Source organism: Orycteropus afer, unplaced genomic scaffold (genome assembly GCF_000298275.1).
Source record: "Orycteropus afer afer isolate SDZICR_OR568_19922 unplaced genomic scaffold, OryAfe1.0 scaffold00355, whole genome shotgun sequence".
NCBI classification, from domain to species: Eukaryota; Metazoa; Chordata; class Mammalia; order Tubulidentata; family Orycteropodidae; genus Orycteropus; species Orycteropus afer.
In genome coordinates, this window is record NW_006921942.1 from 900,745 (window position 1) to 918,658 (window position 17,914).

Genomic DNA, 17,914 nt, shown 5'->3' on the forward strand with positions numbered 1-17,914 from the left:
TGTGCTGTGTGTGTCCCTGAGTTGTCCCTGGGGCTGACTGCTCCTCTTTCCGTGTTCCTGGCTTTTTATCCCCTTCCTCCTGCTCTTGCGGCCTGCTACTCTGGGCAGGCCTGAGTTGCCTCTCCTCACTTAATCCCTTCAGCTGACTGCTCTTTTCTCTGGCTTCCTGGCTTTTAAACCCCTTTCTCCTGCTCTTCCCGCTTGCTACTTTGGGCATCCCTGAGTTGTCTCTCCTCACCTGTAAGCCTGGGGCTGACTGCTCTTCTGTCCGGTTCCTGGCTTTTTATCCCCTTCCTCCTGCTCTTCCGGTCTGCCACTCTGGGCGGGCCTGAGTTGCCTTTCCTCACCTAATCCCTTCGGCTGACTGCTCTTCTCTCTGGCTTCCTGGCTTTTAAACCCCTTTCTCCTGATCTTCCCGCTTGCTGCTTCGGGCGTCCCTGTGTTGTCTCTCCTCACCTGTAAGTCTGGGGCTGAAAATAAGGCATATGGAACCCTAATATGGGAATTGGTCAGTTGTATCATTCTGCTAGACTTAAAATAAAATAAAAACCAAACTCACTGCCGCAAGTCAGATCCGACTTCTGAGCGGGCCTTCTGAGGAATGGCTGGTGGATTTGAACCACCAACCTTCTGGTTAGCAGTCAGATGCCTTAGGCATTAAGCCACCAGAGCTCCCAGTCTAAAGCTCCTAAAGAGGCAGAATGAGTGATGTGAAATGAGGTCATGAAATGAGGGATATCATAGCTGATGTCAGATGGATCTTGGCTGAAAACAAAGAATACCAGAAAGGTGTTTACTTATGTTTTATTGACTACATAAAAGTATTCAGTTGCATGGATCATAACAAATTATGGATAACATTGAGAAGAGTAGCAATTCCAGAACACTTAATTGTACTCATGAGGAACCTGTACATACACCAGAGGCTGTTGTTCAAACAGAACAAGGGGATACTGCATGGTTTAAAATCAAGAAGGGAGTGTGTCAGGGTTGTATCCTTTCACCATACTTGTTCAATATGTATGCTGAGCATATAATCCAAGAAGCTAAATTATATGAAAAAGAATGTGGCATCAGGATTGGAAGACTCATTAACAACCTGTGATATGCAGCTGATACAACTTTGCTTGCTGAAAGTGAGGATGATTTGAAGCACTTATTGATGAAGATTAAAGACTACAGTCTGCAGTTGGATTATACCTCAATATAAAGAAAACAAAAATCCTCACAACTGGACCAATAAACAGTATCATGATAAATGAAGAAATGATTGAATGATTGACATTGTCAAAGACTTCATATTACTTGATTCTACTATCAATACCAATGGAAGCAGTAGTCAGGATATCAGAGAATGTATTGCATTGGGCAAATCTGCAAAAGACCTTTAAAGTACTGAAGAGCAAAGATGTCTCCTTGAAGACTAAGGTGTACCAAACCCAAGCCATGGTATTTTCAATCACCTCTTACTCGTGGGAGAGCTATACAATAAATGAGGAAGAATTGATGCTTTTGAGTTGTGGTGTTGGGGAAGAATACTGAGAGTACCACGGACTGCTAAAAGAACTAACAAATCTGTCCTGGTAGAAATGCAGTCGGAATGCTCCTTGGAAGCAGGAATCTCCAAACTTTGTCTTAACCTACTTTGGTCATGTTGTCAGAAGCAACCATTCCCTGGAAAAGGATATCATGCTTGGTAAAGGGAAGGTCAATGAGGAAGGGGAAGGCCCTCAGTGAGATGGATTGACACTGGCTCCAGAGATGGGCTCAGGTATAGCAGGGTTCATGAGGCTGGCTCAGGACTGGACAGTGTTTTGTTCTGTTGTACATAGGTTCGCTGTGAGTCAGAGATGACTCAATGACACCTAACAACAACAAAGAGGCAGAAAGGAGGGATCTCACTATCATTAAGACAGAAAAGCGAGGATTGGAGTATATACTTGGACCTGACATCCCTGCGCAGAGAGATGGCAGCAGCAGAGGCAGCAGAACCAAGAGACTGTCAGGAGACAGAGCTATGGACTTGCCAGCCCAATGGAGTGAGAAAATTGAGTGCCTTTGGGCAGAAGGCTTGCTAGCAGAGTGGGGTGCACCTATCCACAGAGCTAAAAGAGCTTTGTAATACTTGCCTGAGAAGGGCAGAGGCCAGGGCAATAGGCCGCGGGCCAAAGAGAGATGTGCCTACAAGCATAGCAGAGGGGAGGCTTTCCTGATCAAAGAATTGTATTATGACCATTTCTAGTCCTGAAATGTAGCCTATTAATTCCCTAATAAACCCCATTATTGTGAGTTTTTTCTGTGAGTTCTGTGTGGCCGTTGCAATGAATTATTGAACCCAGCAGAGAAGTAGTGAGAGGTGTGGGAGGAATGGTTAGTATCAGAACTGGTAAAAAGGTTGGAGGGTGGCAGCATGTCTGACCTCAGGAATCAACCTACAGCTGATGCTGCCGATGGTGATTTTCTCTCCCCTCGTAAAGTTACAGGAGGTCAGAGGACAGTGTCCTCATATCCGTTTTGCAGTCTGATCTTCTCTCTCAGCAGTTTACCTCATATAGCTGGTAATCCTTGGTTGTCTGCTCCTTAGTAAGAGAATGTTCCCTCTGCCATCTTAACTTGGAAGTCTCAGTTTTTAAAATGGCGCTTTATGGTATATGTTTTTGGATCATAAGTGATATGTGCTCATTTGTAGAGAACTTAGAAAATAGAAGAGATATAAACTAGTTAAACATTACTGTGGTTCTATCAGGCAGAGATTACTACCATTGTCAACATTTTATTAGAGTACTTATATCCAATCTGTGTTGTGTATTTTTATGTATACATTTATACTTTTTATAATTGGAATCATATATTTAATTTTGTTTCCTTCTTTCTTCATCTAATATATCATTTTCCCATGTCAGACCATACTCTTTGACATCTTTTGAAACATTTCTAAGGGATGTGTAATATAACTGTTATTTGACTGTGTCTATGTGAGCAATTTCTCATTGTCAGAACATAATATTTGAAAATACAATTTCTAATAGGTTTATAATATGGCTGCCATATGACTGTATCATGATTTATTTAATCATTATCCTATTGATAAAATGTATGTATATATAGCTACATACACATTCATACACACACACATACACATATATACATGGAGACAGAGAGTTCTGGTGGTATAGTGCCAAAGGCATTTGATTACTAACCAGAAGTTTGGCAGTTCAAACCCACCAGCTGCTCCACAGAAGGAAGATGGGGCAGTCTACTTCCGTAAAGATTTACCGCGTCAGAAATCCAAAGTGGGGGGTAGCTATGAATTGGAATTGACTTGATGGCAGTGAGTTTGAGTTTTTGGTCACATATATAAAATATTATATATATTTGAATCTAGATTAATCTAGACTATAAGCTTCCTGAAGTCATGGAATGTCTGTCTTGGTCTTGATTATATCTTTAATGCTTACACAGTGTCTGGCCTGGAGTACTGATTCAGAGAATATTTTGGTAAGTGAATGAACAGTTTTTCACTAAAGTCTGGTTATTTCCTTAAGCTGGAATCTTAAGAAGAGATATTACTGGGTTAAAAGATACAAACTTTTTGAAGGTTATTGATGATTTATTTTCAATTTGTTCTCTGATTCAGAGTAAGAAACAAGGATGTAAAAATGAAGAGGTGCTTGCTGTACTAGGTCATGAACTGGGGCACTGGAAGTTGGGACACACAGTCAAAAATATCATTATTAGCCAGGTAAGTTTGAGGTAATAATTCTTTTTTTTATGGTATGGTAGTCAAATTAGAGGTATGGTAGGCATGAATATACCATGAACTGCCAGAAAAATTAACAGATATGTCTTGGATGAAGTACAACGAGAATGTTCATGGAAGCAAACGTGGCAAGACTTCATCTCACATACTGTGGACATGTTATCAGGAGGGACCAGTCCCTGGAGAAGAACATCATGCTTGGGAAAGTAGAGGGTCAGTGAGAAATAGACCCTCAATGAGATGGACCGACACAGTGACTGCAACAGTGGGCTGAAGCATGGCAACAATTGTGAAGATGGCTCAGGACTGGGCAGTGTTTCGTTCTGTTGTAGAGTGTCACTGTGAGTCAGAGCCACTTGATGTCACTTAACAACAACAGCCACAACAGGCATGAGAAGTAATATAGTAGAGAGATTAAGATGACTCCAGAGCCAAGCTAACTGGCTTCACTCCCTGGCTCCCCATTTACCTGTGTCACCTCAGGCAAGTTCCTTAACTTCTGTCTGCTTCCATTCCCTCATTGAATGATAGTATCTCATAGATCTATTATAGAATTAAAGGAGTTAATGTTTATAAAGAGCCTATAGTATTGTTCACTGTTGTTACCACCATCATCATAACCACCAGACTCACTAAGATACAGGAGCTTTGAAAGGAAAAGGAGACAGCCTAAGTAAATTAGTGATTAGAAAGCTTTTTTAAAACTTTTTTTCCCATGTGAAAGTAATTATGTGTCTATTGAAAAATGTAGAAAACAACAATTCCTTTGTCATTTCTCCCTCCCAGAAACTCTAGACTCACTGCCATTGGAGTCAGTTCTGACTCACAGTGACACCCATTGGGTTTCCAAGGCTGTAAATCTTTATGCAAGCAGACTGCCTAATCTTTGTTTTGTGGAGCAGCTGGTGGGCTCGAACCACTGAACTTCTGGTTAGCAGCCAAATGTCTTAACCACTATACCACCAGAGCGCCTTTCATTCCTCCCTTACCACCTCTAAACCAACAGAGAAACTGCAGTTTTCAGGCTGTGGGTGAAATGTTGTTAGGTGCTGTCAAGTCATTTCTGACTCAGTGACCCTGTGTATAACCGAACAAAACACTACCTGGTCCTGCACCATCTTCACAGTCTTTACTATGCTTGAGCCCAGCATTGCAACGACTGTGTCAGTCCATCTTGTTGAGAGTCTTCTTCTTTTTCACTGACCCTCTACTTTACCAAGCATGTCCCTCTGACAGCATGACCAAAGTATGTGGGACAAAGTCTGGCTGTTCTCACTACCCTCTCCCCGCCATTCTCACTTCTAAGGAACATTCCAAGGCAAATTTATTTCATTCTTCTAACAAACTGAAAATCAAAACCACTTCTGTCAAGTCAATTCTGACTCATAGTGACCCTTTAGGACAGAGTAGAACTGCCCAGAGGGTTTCCAAGGCTGTAAATCTTTACGTAAACAGACTGCTTCATCTTTCTCCTGCAGAATGACTAGTTGGTTCAAACCACCCACCTTTTGGTTGGCAGCTGAAAGCTTTAACCAGTACACCTTTAGAGTGCCTATTCTTTTGGCTGTCTGTAGCATTTTCAATATTCTTCGCCAACACAATTGAAATGCATCAATTCTTCTGTCTTTCTTATTAATTGCCTAACTTTGACATGCATATGAAGCTATTGAAAATACCATGGCTCGGGTCAGGTGCACCTTAGTCAAAGTGACATCTTTATTCTTTAACACTTTAAATCGGTCTTTTGCAGTAGATTTGCCCAGTGCAGTATATCATCTGATTTCTTGACTGCTGCTTCCATAGGTGTTGATTGTGGATCTAAGTAAAATGAAATCCCTGACAACTTCAGTCTTGTCTTATAAGGTTTTCAATCTTTTTTAGAAGGTTTTCAGTGGCCAGTTCTTTCAGAAGTGTACTGCCAAGTTCTTCTTCCTAATCTGTCTGAGTCTGAAAGCTTCCCTGAACCCTGTTCATCATGGGTGACCTGCTGGTATTTGAACATGCAGCCACAACAGTATGACAGACTGACAGACGAGTGATGGGTGGGTGAAATAGCACTATATATTGTTGGCTGGTTCTGAGCATATGTGGCCTTAACTGAGTCTTAAGTGAGTGTCTCTACCTTTCTAAAAGAGCAGTTGATGCTGGGTGATGAACCACATGGGAAGACTTGTGAACTTCTGTGCACACTTTCCTGTTGCGTTACATCTTTAGGTATGAAAACGAGTTCCTTGGCTTTAAGCTATGCTCTGTGAATACATGGCAGTAAGATATTAGATAAATCTAAATTTGAATTCAGAGTAAGTATTCACATTAATAAGGAAAGTCACTGTCCCTTCCATGAAAGGAGGTTTCCAACAGACTCAGCAGAGTCTAACCCTGCGGTATGGTACCTTACTAAGACTGGGGTTGGTTTTCTCTTCTAACAGATTGGGCACTCGGCAGGAGCCAGGGGAGAAGGGGCTGTGTTGCTGACTAATATATTCACTCCATCCCTGTCACCTTGCCCACTTTGTTAATAAATTCCTTAATCAAGACCTCAGGTGGCTAGGAAAAGAGCCTGGCTGACATTCACAGGACATATATCTTCTCCACCAAATCACTGAGAGCCTCCTCCACCATGTGGTCTTTTGGTGAACACTCACTGTATTGTCATGTTCTGGGCTAATTTTGAAAAGTTTTTGTACATACCTCCTTTTCTTATCTCCTTGTTTGCCATCCTTTAGTTTGCCTGATCATCCAATCAAACTATGAGTTGCCCACTGCCAATGAATGAGTGTAGATCCTTAGCTCAAGTCTGCTCTCCCTCTAGACAGAGTTGACAATGAGATATACTTTTAAAGTCGGTCTCACTGAGAGTATTTCCTTTCTCCACTGTCTTTCAGGACCATCCCTGAGTAGTGCTGTAATCCCAAAACAGTCTATTTTCATCTGGTACCAACGTATTGTTATTTGTAAAATAGGCTCAAATTTTTTCTTCCTCAAATGATTATAGAGAACTCCCTATGAGTAAACTGACTGAGGTTTGGCAAAGTGGCAGAAAGTGGCATACAAGGAGTTTGAGCCACCTGCTCAAACTTCTCCCTTATCAGTCCTGTGCATACCACTTAAACGTGATGGGACGGAATGCCTCTGAGCATCTGGTTTCCTAGCAAGGTGGATCAATATAACATTCAGGTCAAGAGAGCAGTGCAGGTCACAGGATTATGGTGTCCTATAAACAGGAGTGCAGTCTCTATTAGGAGTTAGTAGTCAACCAAAAGTTATTTTTCAAAAGGAGAGTGGTTGCTTGATGACAGTGGTATGCATAGCTTTGCTTCAGAATTCTTGGGGCCTTCACTGTGGGTTTTGTGTTGGGGTTTGCCGTGTTGTAAGTGCTCAGTTGCAGAGCTGCTTGCACTTCATCCTGGGTCAGCCGGCTATCCGCCTCTGCCCTGAGCCCCACTGAAACTGGTAACTCTGAGTTATCTGATAAACAGTTTTGAGCTGTACACTTAGGGCATCTGTGGCCTTCAGAATCCTAATCTGCTAAGGGAAAAGGGTGGTATGTGTTCTTCAGCTTTACTCCAAGAAGTCATATTTTGGTACAGACTTGATTCCCCTCCCCGCCCTGCATTGATAAAGATAGATATACTTTTTTCTTGGCCCTTCCTAACTGTTCAGTACACCTTCAGTGGTCCTACACGGAATTCAAGGGAAGCCTGTTTGTTGCTTTGGGGCCTCCACAGCAAGGTCAGGTGGGAGGTCTTATGTCTGAGTAGGGTCTTGTGTAAACAAAGGCTGTTCTAGCCCTTTAATTGTAACAGAGAAAAAAAAATCCTGTATGCTGTCAACTACCTCAGATCCTCAGTCACAAGAGGTTCAACCTAAGCCTGTCCCCATAGAAAATTACACAGCTTACACAACGGGTGGCAAGACGCTGTGCATATGCATGTAAATTGCCTTTTCCTTTCCAGAATAAAAGTGAAAGAATAAAACTACCTGTATAGCTTTTTCTGGGCTCACACTGAAGCCACGGTTAAAATCACACCTTGAGTTCTTGTTCTACTTTTTTTGTACCACTGCTCTCACAGTGAAATCAGATTAGTAATAACTTCGGAATCTTGTGCCCTTCTTTCTAGATGAATTCTTTCCTGTGTTTTTTCTTGTTTGCTGTATTAATTGGCCGAAAGGAGCTTTTTGCTGCATTTGGTTTTTATGAGAGTCAGCCCACTCTAATTGGACTGTTGATCATCTTCCAGTTTATTTTTTCACCTTATAATGAGGTAATGTATAATCTTTAAAATTATCTCCTATATACCCTTCCCTGTTTCAAATCTAGGACCTTCAGGGTGGTGGAAAAAAATAAAGTTGGTTAGCTTTAAATGAATAGATAAAACAGTTTTTTAGTTCTTTGATGGACTGTCTGATGTGAGAAAGTGGCAGAAAAATCCAGGCCCCAATAAACAAATACTGTTAAGGAAAAAAAAAGTGGAAAATTAGACTTAGTGATGGAAACGTGACTCGTATTTAGATGTAACACGTATTTCAGAGACTTGGTAGGTGAAGATTAACTATTGCAGTACCATTTCCTAGGCCCAGAGTCACCAGTGCTTGAGAGGTATATGGTTTTCCTAGGGCTCCTATAACAAATTGCCACAAGCTGTGCGACTTAAAACAACAGAAATTTATTGTCTCTTAGTCATGGAGGCTGTAATTCCAAGTTCAGTGAGTTGACAGGGCCCGTCCTGTCTCCTAAGATCCTTCTGGTCTCTCCCAGTTTTTGTGAGCCCAAGGCATGTTTAGGCTCATGGCAGCAAAACTATGTCTGCCTCCATCCTCATATGATTGTCTTCTCTATCTGTCTCTGTGTCTGTTCTCTTCTTATAAGGGAACCAGTCATACTGTATTGAGACCTAAGCTGTTCCAGTATGACCTGATGTTAATTTAACTAATTACATCTGTGAAGACTCTATTTTCAAATAAGCTCACATTAACAGAGTGGGAATTAGGACTTGAATGTATCTTTCTGGGGTACATAACCCATCACAGATGCATCTTCTGTGTGTGAGAGGGCAAAATAAATAATCATGGTATATATGTATAGCTAGATAAGGGAGACTGTATGACAGTGTTCCTCAGATTGTGTTCTCAAAATAGTCTTAGGATCCCACCCCAGAACCACTAAATCAGAATTGGGTGTTTTATGTTACTGAAGGTTAAGAACCACTGCACTGTGCTAGCTCCTTAGAGGATTCCGTATGTGTGATAAGGCATGGGGGAGTGAGACTGCCCAGTAGCACATCTGACATAGTACCTTTTGATGATACTTGATAAGGCTTCCAAATTAAGCTAAGAAATAATTTATGAATCTTAAGGTTTCTCTATTTAGGAGAATTCTTTCTTGGAACAGTTGTGGAGTTAAGGTTTTCAGATAAGCTAAATGAATCCCATTTAAAAAGAGGGGGCAGGGGATGTGGGCACTAGGAAAGAGAAATGGAGGGCTGTAGATCATATTTGTCTAATATTGTCCACATCAAGTAGATTTTTCCCGAGTACTGAGAATTATCTTTAAACTCTGAAAGTTTGCATTTTTATTTAACTTTTATTGAAAATATTTGTAAAATGCCTTACAGTTTGTTACTATGTAAAACAGAGGATGCAGAACACCTTAGGATACTATTGTCATTGCTTTCACCGTAATTCAGTAATGTTGCAAACATCCTGAGCTGTGTATATTAAATAACCCGGGACTTAAAGCTATTGTGCTTCCCCCCGCCCTTGTCTCTTTTCCTCACTGTCAGGCTGATAATTCTTCTTACTATCGGGGTGACTCTCTCTGTTATGGTCAATACTCCTTTCTAGTTTTTTTTAATCCACCATGCACTGGGAAATGAGACAACCACACTTTCTAAGTAAGAGTTACAAGATCCTGAACTGGGTGGAAGGGTCCTTTTACTCATACAGGCACAAGCAGCATTAGTGTGTATCCTTTGTGGCATCTGTTCAGAGCATTGTTTGTTTTTTCTGTTTCCTTATATTCAATGGCTGAGTTCACGACAAAAAATGTCTGAGTAATTGGGGTGTTGAGTAATTCAAAATGTAATTAATCTACAGAGATATTAATGTCAGAATCTAAGACGTAATGATGGGAAAGAGACATTTTCCTTAGGAAGTGGGAAAACAGCCCCAATTAAGAACAGTTTGGAAATCTATAGCAGAGCAATTAAGTGCAGATTAATAGGATAATATCTGTTTATATTTTTATTTATGTGTTACAACGTGATTCAAAGAATGGTTTGCCTGGGACACAAAATCAGGAGTTAGAGAGATTAATGGGATTAATCAACATAGCTAAAGTCCATGGAAACAATTAATTAATAGTCATGATTTGAAAAAGAAATTGCAGACAGAATTCAGTTACTAGCTTTGAACTTACCTGTGAAGGTATCTGGGACTCCCAAACTTTGTTTTGAACCTCTGTATTTGGTGGTACCAATAAGAGGTACAAGTGAAAGTGTGTTTGTTTATGCTTATGTATTAAGGTAAGGAGGTAAGGAACAGATGACAGTTAACCTGCAGGACATTAGTATGCAAAGTAATTATGTTTCCCTCAGAATTTATATTTCCAAATGAAATTTATTCCCGTCTTAGTGGTCACATTGGGAGACTGTATGCCTATTCTAGTGTTGCTGCCATAGCTTAAAATATTTTGGAAAGTTCTGTTTTGAGATTTTGAGATTGTTGTTAGAGGCTATGGCATTTTTTAAAATATTCTCAATGAAAATTGTCATGATCCTTTGAAAGTAGATAAGTGATCAATAATTTTTTTTTTTTAAAGAAAAAATAGGGTCTGGATGTAAATTACCACAACTTAATACTGACTCTGAGGGAGGTGGTGTGCCTGGGCTTAGAGTCACAGACTCTCAGCACAATCACCTACCAGCTGTGACCTCAAGCAAGTTCTCTAACCTCTGAGCTTCACTTTTCTCATCTGTAAAACTGGAGTGAGTTCCTGGGACATGGCAGATTCTCAAAAATTGGTATTTTTGATAAGGATAACATTTCATTTGACTATATATTTCTGGTCTCTTTGGGAGAGGAAAAAAAAAGTTCTTAATTTATAATAATTCCCCTTTCTAAGCCTTCCCTAAATACCAGTGGTCTTTCTTTTGGCCTACTCTTTCTCTTATTATAAGCTGCATTTCCTCTGTAGTCCAGTTCATGAGATTTTCAATAACAACAAAGAGGTGGGCAGGGGTTGAAACCCTTTCGTTTACTTTTTTAGGTGCTTTCTTTTTGCCTGACCGTCCTAAGCCGCAGATTTGAGTTTCAAGCTGATGCATTTGCCAAGAAACTTGGGAAAGCTAAAGACTTATATTCTGCTTTAATCAAACTAAACAAAGATAACTTGGGATTCCCTGTTTCTGACTGGTTGTTTTCAATGTGGCATTATTCTCATCCTCCACTACTGGAGAGACTTCAAGCTTTGGAAAGCACAAAACAGGACTGAGATGCCCAGGGTCTGCTACTGAAGACATTTCTGATTATTTCTGTTCTGTCAGCATGTTCCAGCTCTTAATGTTTTTAAACTTTGTTTGTTTTTTTTAAGAGAAATTATTAAGTATAGAAAAGTCCATATTTAAGTGCATTTAATATCTCATTTCAAAAAAGATTTCAATAAGCCATTTCTTAAAACAATGAAATTTTAAGGCTTAATGTTTTAAAGGTACAATTTTTTTTTGATCTTTGACATCTAATTCACCATCAACTTGTTAATTATTTGACAAAATACAAAACTTGTTTATTTACATACTTCTGTTGAACCTGCATGTAAGGTGTTTGGGGGCATGTCTTTGAAAGAGGGAGCGCTGCTGAATCCTCGCTGAAGATGAGGGTGTGCCCCCCCCCCCCGGTCCTTGTGCTCAAGCGGATGTTGAAATTTGTTTTTACTTTCATACTGTTATGATTTAAACTGACCAATCAGTGTTTTAAATAAGGAAGAAAATAATAGTTGGTAAAGTCAATGTTATTTAAATGAAAGTTGTTAGAAATATGCTTTTACAGTTTTTATTAAATTTTTATTCCCTCTCTTGCTACATATCAATCAAGAGTGTCTACTAGTGCTTTGAAATGAGAAATTATGTATAGAATGTTTTAAGTCATTGTTTCTTTTTGTTGTTGTTATTGTTTTAAAAAACCTCAATCTTTCCACTTGATGGGTATTATCCCATTAGGGAAACAAATATTTTTCAAAACATTCAGCTTTTTCTCATTCATACTCTTATTTAATAAATTGTACATCCTTTCACTTAGCAGAAATTGCCATACTGAACAGGTTTTGCTATTTTAAAAGTGGCAGAACATGGAGAGAAGAAATGCCATTTTAAGAGACGTAAAGATGAAATACTGATGATTCTCTTGTGATATTATAGGAAAAATATAGTTTTCTATCTCTTTCAAGGACAGAAGAGTTTTACTTTTTATTTCTGTATTTTTTATTAGTAAATCATAAGTACTCGTTAATCAGGCCTGATTCTGCTTTTGAAAATTACAATGCTTGTTATGCAGACTCTTTTAAATTTCAAAAGAAAAAATTTATTTTCCAGTTATAGAAGGTGTATGTTTGATTTCTTCAAATCTCTATCCACTCTCTAAATGAGAACTTACTTTGTCCCTAGACCTCCCACTCATTGAGAATGTTTACCTTTTGGGCATTTATTCCAAAGTGGGATCATCTGTGCACTCTTGGTATCTGCCCATAAAGGTGTTTGCTCAGCTGACATTTGAGCAATGTCTTTACATGGAAATATAATGAAAAATAAAAATCCAGTACTGCATTATTTACTTTACCTTAAGGCTAAAAGGAGCAGTCTTATGATTTTATTTATCCAGCAACTTTTATCTGTCTGTTCATGCTGTGATAACTGCCTTTCCTTCCTTCTGTGCCTTTAAATACAGATTTCAGTTCTGCACAAGTGAAATATTAAAATTGCCAATGAACATTTATGTACTTTGTCTTTAATTTGAGAACATGCATGTACCATTTGTTACTAGGTGCATTTTTGTTACCATGGAGAACCTGGGAGCTAGTATGTGAAGAAATGGTAGGGCTGATCTCCCTACCTTACTTACAGTTCTCTTCAGTGCGTGGCTTCTGCTCAACTCCAGAGCATCACCAGTTCTTGCTGATGTTTCCTCAGAGTCTTCATTTGAACCCGTTCCTTCTCCATTATCACAACTTCCACTTGTCTCATGCCAGCCTAGTCTACCCCGCCTGCCTCTTTGGTCTTCCTTAGGCAGGGCAGCAGTCATTAGTTTCTTAATATGTGACTGTTTTCACCTAGTCACCCACAGTTTATAGATGGCAGAGGCATAGGGATAGCCAAAAGGAGACCAGTAGATTCCTGAGATACTGATGAGAGGAGGAGTAGAAGAAAGGTCAACCAAGGAGGAGGGAGATGCACTATGCACCCTGTCACTTGGCAGTTATTCAAAGGGTAGAAACAAGTAGGGCAAAGCCTTGGGTAAAATGGCAGTACCTCAGCAGGGTTGGTATCTGAATCCAAGGCAGAATCTCTGTCATGTGTCCATTCTGCCTTTTATCTGAGGGGACCTTTTGCTGAGGTGTGAGAGCTGCTAGAATGGGAGCAGTTTCTGAGACTGATGCAATGGTACCAGTTAGCCCCTGGCATTTTAGATGCTCAGGGTTTCCCTTAGTCCTTTAGGTAGTATTCCCCTCCCTGAGGAACCTTTGTGCTTGATATCTTCATCAACTCTGAACAGTTTGTATGTACACACTTTATGTAGCTTTGACTTTTTGGGTATTTTATCATCATTTTGTTGTTGTTATGTGCCCTCGAGTCGGACCCGACTCATAGTGACCCCTCCTTGGGTTTCTGAGGCACTATCACTATGGAAATAGATTGCCCAACCTTCCTTCCAAGGAGTGGCTGGTGGGTTTGAACCGCCAGCCTGCTGGTTAGCAGGCAAGTGCCTTAGGCACTACACTACCAGAGCATTAGCAGAAAGATAATAGAAGGCTTTAAGTTCTGTCCTAGGTGCTATACAAAGAAAATTATGGAGAACTTGAAGGTGTGTCCAAAAACTTTTAAGATCACACTGATAAGAGCAAATAAGTTGAAAGCACTTGTGTGTCAGGCTAAGAACAGTTTGGAGGGAAAGCAAAAATAATCCATTGTGACATGATTTAGTCCTCTTCATATGGTATGGATGGGAAAACTTTGGCTCTTATTATCCAGGATGGTTTCTGGGGAGGAGGATTTCTTAAATAGTTTGGCCACAACCATGCGAACCTCAGCCTACATGACCATGAGACCATAAGAACTAGATGGTGCCTGGCTACAACTGTTAACTACTTGGAAAGTGATCAGCGCATGAGATCCTGGATAGAGTAGGAGGAAATGTGGAACAAAACTCAAAATCAGAAAAAAAAGACCAGGTTTATTTGTCTGATAGAGACTGGTGAAACCCCCAAGACTATGACCACTAGTCACACTTCGGGCCTAGAATTGAACTCACTCTTATAGCTTCCAGCCAAACAGTTAAAAAAAAAAAAAAAAAGCAAACTCACTACCATTGAGTTACCGCTCCTTGGGTTTCTGAGGCGGCATCACTACAGAAGTAGATTGCCCAACCCTCCTTCTGAGGAGTGACTAGTGGGTTTGAACCGCCAGCCTTCTGGTTAGCAGTCAGACGTCTTAGGCACTACACCACCAGAGCTCCTAGCCAAACAATAGCCGAACAATAGGCATATAAGGTGAGCATTTACACGAGATACGTACACTCCTTAGAACAATCAACCAGAAGGTTGATAAGAGACCAGAAGGGCAGTGTTTGCGCAAGGAGATAGCTCAGAGGGCAGAAATGCATAGGAAAGAAAGATGCAGGGAAAAGGTAACCACAGGAAGGAGGTGGGAAGACAGCTGTCACATTATGGGGACTGCAGTCGATGTCATGAAAGAAAATGTGTATGCACTGTTGTATGGTAAATGAATTTGCTCTGTAAACTTTCACTCAAATCGCAATTTAAAAAAATCTGAAAAAGAAAACGTAGCTGGGTCAGAGACAGATAGGAAATGTCTTAGTTTCTAGTGCTGCTGTAACAGAAATACCACAAGTGGGTGGCCTTAACTAACTTTTCTGACAGTTCAGGAGGCTGGAAGTCCAAATTCAGGGCACTGGCTCTATGGCAAGGACTTTCCCTCTGTTGGCTCTGAGGAAAGTCCTCACCTCTTTTTAGCATTTGTTCCTGCTGACCTTCATGTGGCATGCTGTCTGTCTTCCCTCATCTATGCTGCTTTTTGTGCCTCATTTGTTCCTTTTATATCTCAACAGTGGTTGGCTTAATATGCATCTATGCTGATATGGCCTTATTAACATTAAAAAAAAAAAAACCTACTCCCAAATGGGATTACACCCCCAGGTATAGAGTTAGGACTGATAGCATGTTTTGGGGGCACACACTTCAATCCACAGCAAAAAGATACCCATGTGTCTAACAACTGAAGCCAAGACTGCCCACACCCAGTGAGCAAGATGAAGTCCCACATATCAGATAACATCCTCTTGCCTTTCAGCTCCCTTCAGGCTCCATGGATGATGGTAGAAAAAAAGGTAAGATAAAACTTAAGGGTTATGAGCTGGGGCTCTAGGTAGGATCCAGTAGACCACTTCGTAAGACCTTGGGTAACTTGGCTGGTTCTACATTTTCCCATCAGTTATTTAGTAAGGACTGCCATTTCCCCTCTATGCCAATCTCTGTTCTAGTAGACAAAAAACAGAAAATCCTCCGTCTCGTGTGGAAGACAGAAAATCAAAATATGTAAACTAGATATTAAATGGTGATACATATTTTGGAGAAAAAGGAGTTGAGGTGGTCTTTTTGGGGAGAGGGGAGTGTTACAATTTTAAATGTGGCGAGTATGAAAAATCATCACAGAAAATTGTTATTTGCACAAAGACCTGAAGGAAGCAAGCGAGTGATCTAGGCAGGTATTTGGGAGAAGAGCACCATATAAAGAGGGCACAACAGGTGTAAAGGCTTAAAGTGGAAGTGAGCTTAATGTGTTTGAGAAACACCAGAAGACAAAGTGACTAGAGCAGGATATACTAGGAGGGAGATAACATCACAGGGATAGGGGTGGGGAAGACTGTACAGGGTCTTGTAGGCCATTGTGAGAACTCAGACTTTTACTTGAGGGTGAGAAGCCATTGGAAGGTTTTAGGCCAATGAGTGACATAATCTGATTTAAATTTTGGCAGGATCATGCTGGCTGCTTTGTTAAGGGGCAAAGTTGGAAGCTGGGAACCAGTTGAGAGACTCTCACTCTATTCTGGTTAAGAAATAACAGTATTTATTGGTAAATAGCAACTGGGGTTTTAAAAGCTCATGAGGGGCCATCTAAGATGCAACTATTGGTCTCTCCCCATCTGGAGGAAAGAAGAGTGAGGAAAATCAAAGACTCAAGGAAACAATTAGTCCAGAGGACTAGTAGACCATATGAACCACAGCCTTCACTACCCTCAGACCAGAAGAATTACATGGGCCTTGCTACCACTATTGCGGGAGCTCTGGTGGTGTAGTGCCTAACTACACCAACCATTCCTTTAATTCACTATAGTGAATTATCGAACCCAGCAGAAAGGTGGTGAGTGCTGCAGGAGGAATGGTTGGTATTTGACTGCTAACCAGAAGGCTGGCAGTTCAAACCCACCAGCCACTCCTTGGAAGGAAGGTTGGGCAATCTACTTCCATAGTGGTACTGCCTTGGAAACCCAAGGAGGCGTTGCTATGAGTCAGGTCCGACTCAATGGCAGTGTGTTATGTTTTTGCTTTACCACTATTGAACGCTCTGATTGGGGCCACAGAAGGTCCTGGACAGAATGGGGAAAAAATGTAGAACAAAATTCAAAATCATCCAAAAAAAAAAAAAAAAATCAGACTTACTTGTCTGATAGAGACTGGTGGAACCTCTGAGACTGTAGCCCTTACAAACACTTCAAACATGAAACTGAACCCCTGCGGATCACCTTGCAGCCAAACAACAGGCCTATAAATTGAACAGTAGCACTCATGAGAAACATTCTCCTCAGAACAATTAACCATATGGGAAAAAAAGGGCAGCATTTGTTGAAGGGGAAAAAAAGGTAGCATTTTCCCCCAAAACAAAGCTCAGAGGGCAGGAAGGAATGGGAAGGGATGAATGGAAATGGAAGGAGGAAGTGGGAAGAGCCCTGTTACATTGAGGGAATTGCAACTAATGTTATGAAGCAAAATATGTTGCGGTGTAGTAAATTACCTGGTATAGCTTTTCTAACCATAAGTCTTTGTAAACTCCATGGTGGAATTTGCTGTGAGCAACTGAGGAGCTCCTGATAACTTGTAAAAGTTATCCATCTGGGATATTTCTGTTGGGAGTGGCATGGAGCAGTGTACTCTCAGCTGCTTAGAATTCTGATGTTATGACTGGTTAGTTTGGCCACTCTGCCAGGCTCAAAAGGAGGCCTCCTAGAGGCAGAAGAGGTCCTTCTGAGTGCTGGCTGAGAAAGACGTGCTGCTGAGAAGAAACATACTCCTGAGAGACACCTGCTGCTGAGAAAGAGAGACACATTGCTGAGAGAGACATGCATTGCTGGGAGAGTGGCTGAAAAGACTGTTGGCTGAGAGATGGCAAGCTGAGAGAGACTGAGCTTGAATTGTAGCCTGGTGCTTCCCTAATAAACCCCATAATCTGTGAGTTCTGTGTGGCCACTGCAGTGAATTATTGAACCCAGCAGAAAGGTGGTGAGTGCTTCGAGAGGAACAGTTGGTGTCAGGGTTGGTGAAAGGGCTGGAGGGAGGCAGCATGTCTGGCCTCGCAGGAACAGGCCTTGGGCTACTGATGGTGATTCTGTCTTCCTCTTGTGCAGTTAGAGGAGGTCGGGAGATGTGGTGTCCTTGCCCCTTTAGCATATGTACAAAATACGGAATGAAAAATTAATTTGCTCTGTAAACTTTCACCCAAACCACAATTAAAAAATGATACTAATGGAGAGTTAATAGGCAAAGTGGCGGGAAGTGCCTGGATTCTGGAAGGCCTATAAAGTGAGGTTTGAAGGTTGAGCCAACAGGATTTGCTGATGGCTCAGATGTGGGGTGTGATAAAAAATGAC

At 40.9% G+C, this 17,914-nt stretch overlaps 1 protein-coding gene across 1 annotated transcript in view; it reads left to right on the forward strand.

Annotated features, from left to right (window-relative positions):
• The window catches only part of ZMPSTE24 (zinc metallopeptidase STE24), a 53,956-nt gene extending 42,704 nt beyond the window's left edge, over positions 1-11,252 (forward strand). Inside the window, exons 8-10 of the mRNA XM_007952695.2 lie at positions 3,638-3,742; positions 7,882-8,025; positions 11,028-11,252. Coding sequence (XP_007950886.1) covers positions 3,638-3,742; positions 7,882-8,025; positions 11,028-11,252 — 474 coding nt within the window. The remainder of the gene's footprint in view (positions 1-3,637; positions 3,743-7,881; positions 8,026-11,027) is intronic.
• The last annotated feature ends 6,662 nt before the right edge of the window (positions 11,253-17,914 follow it).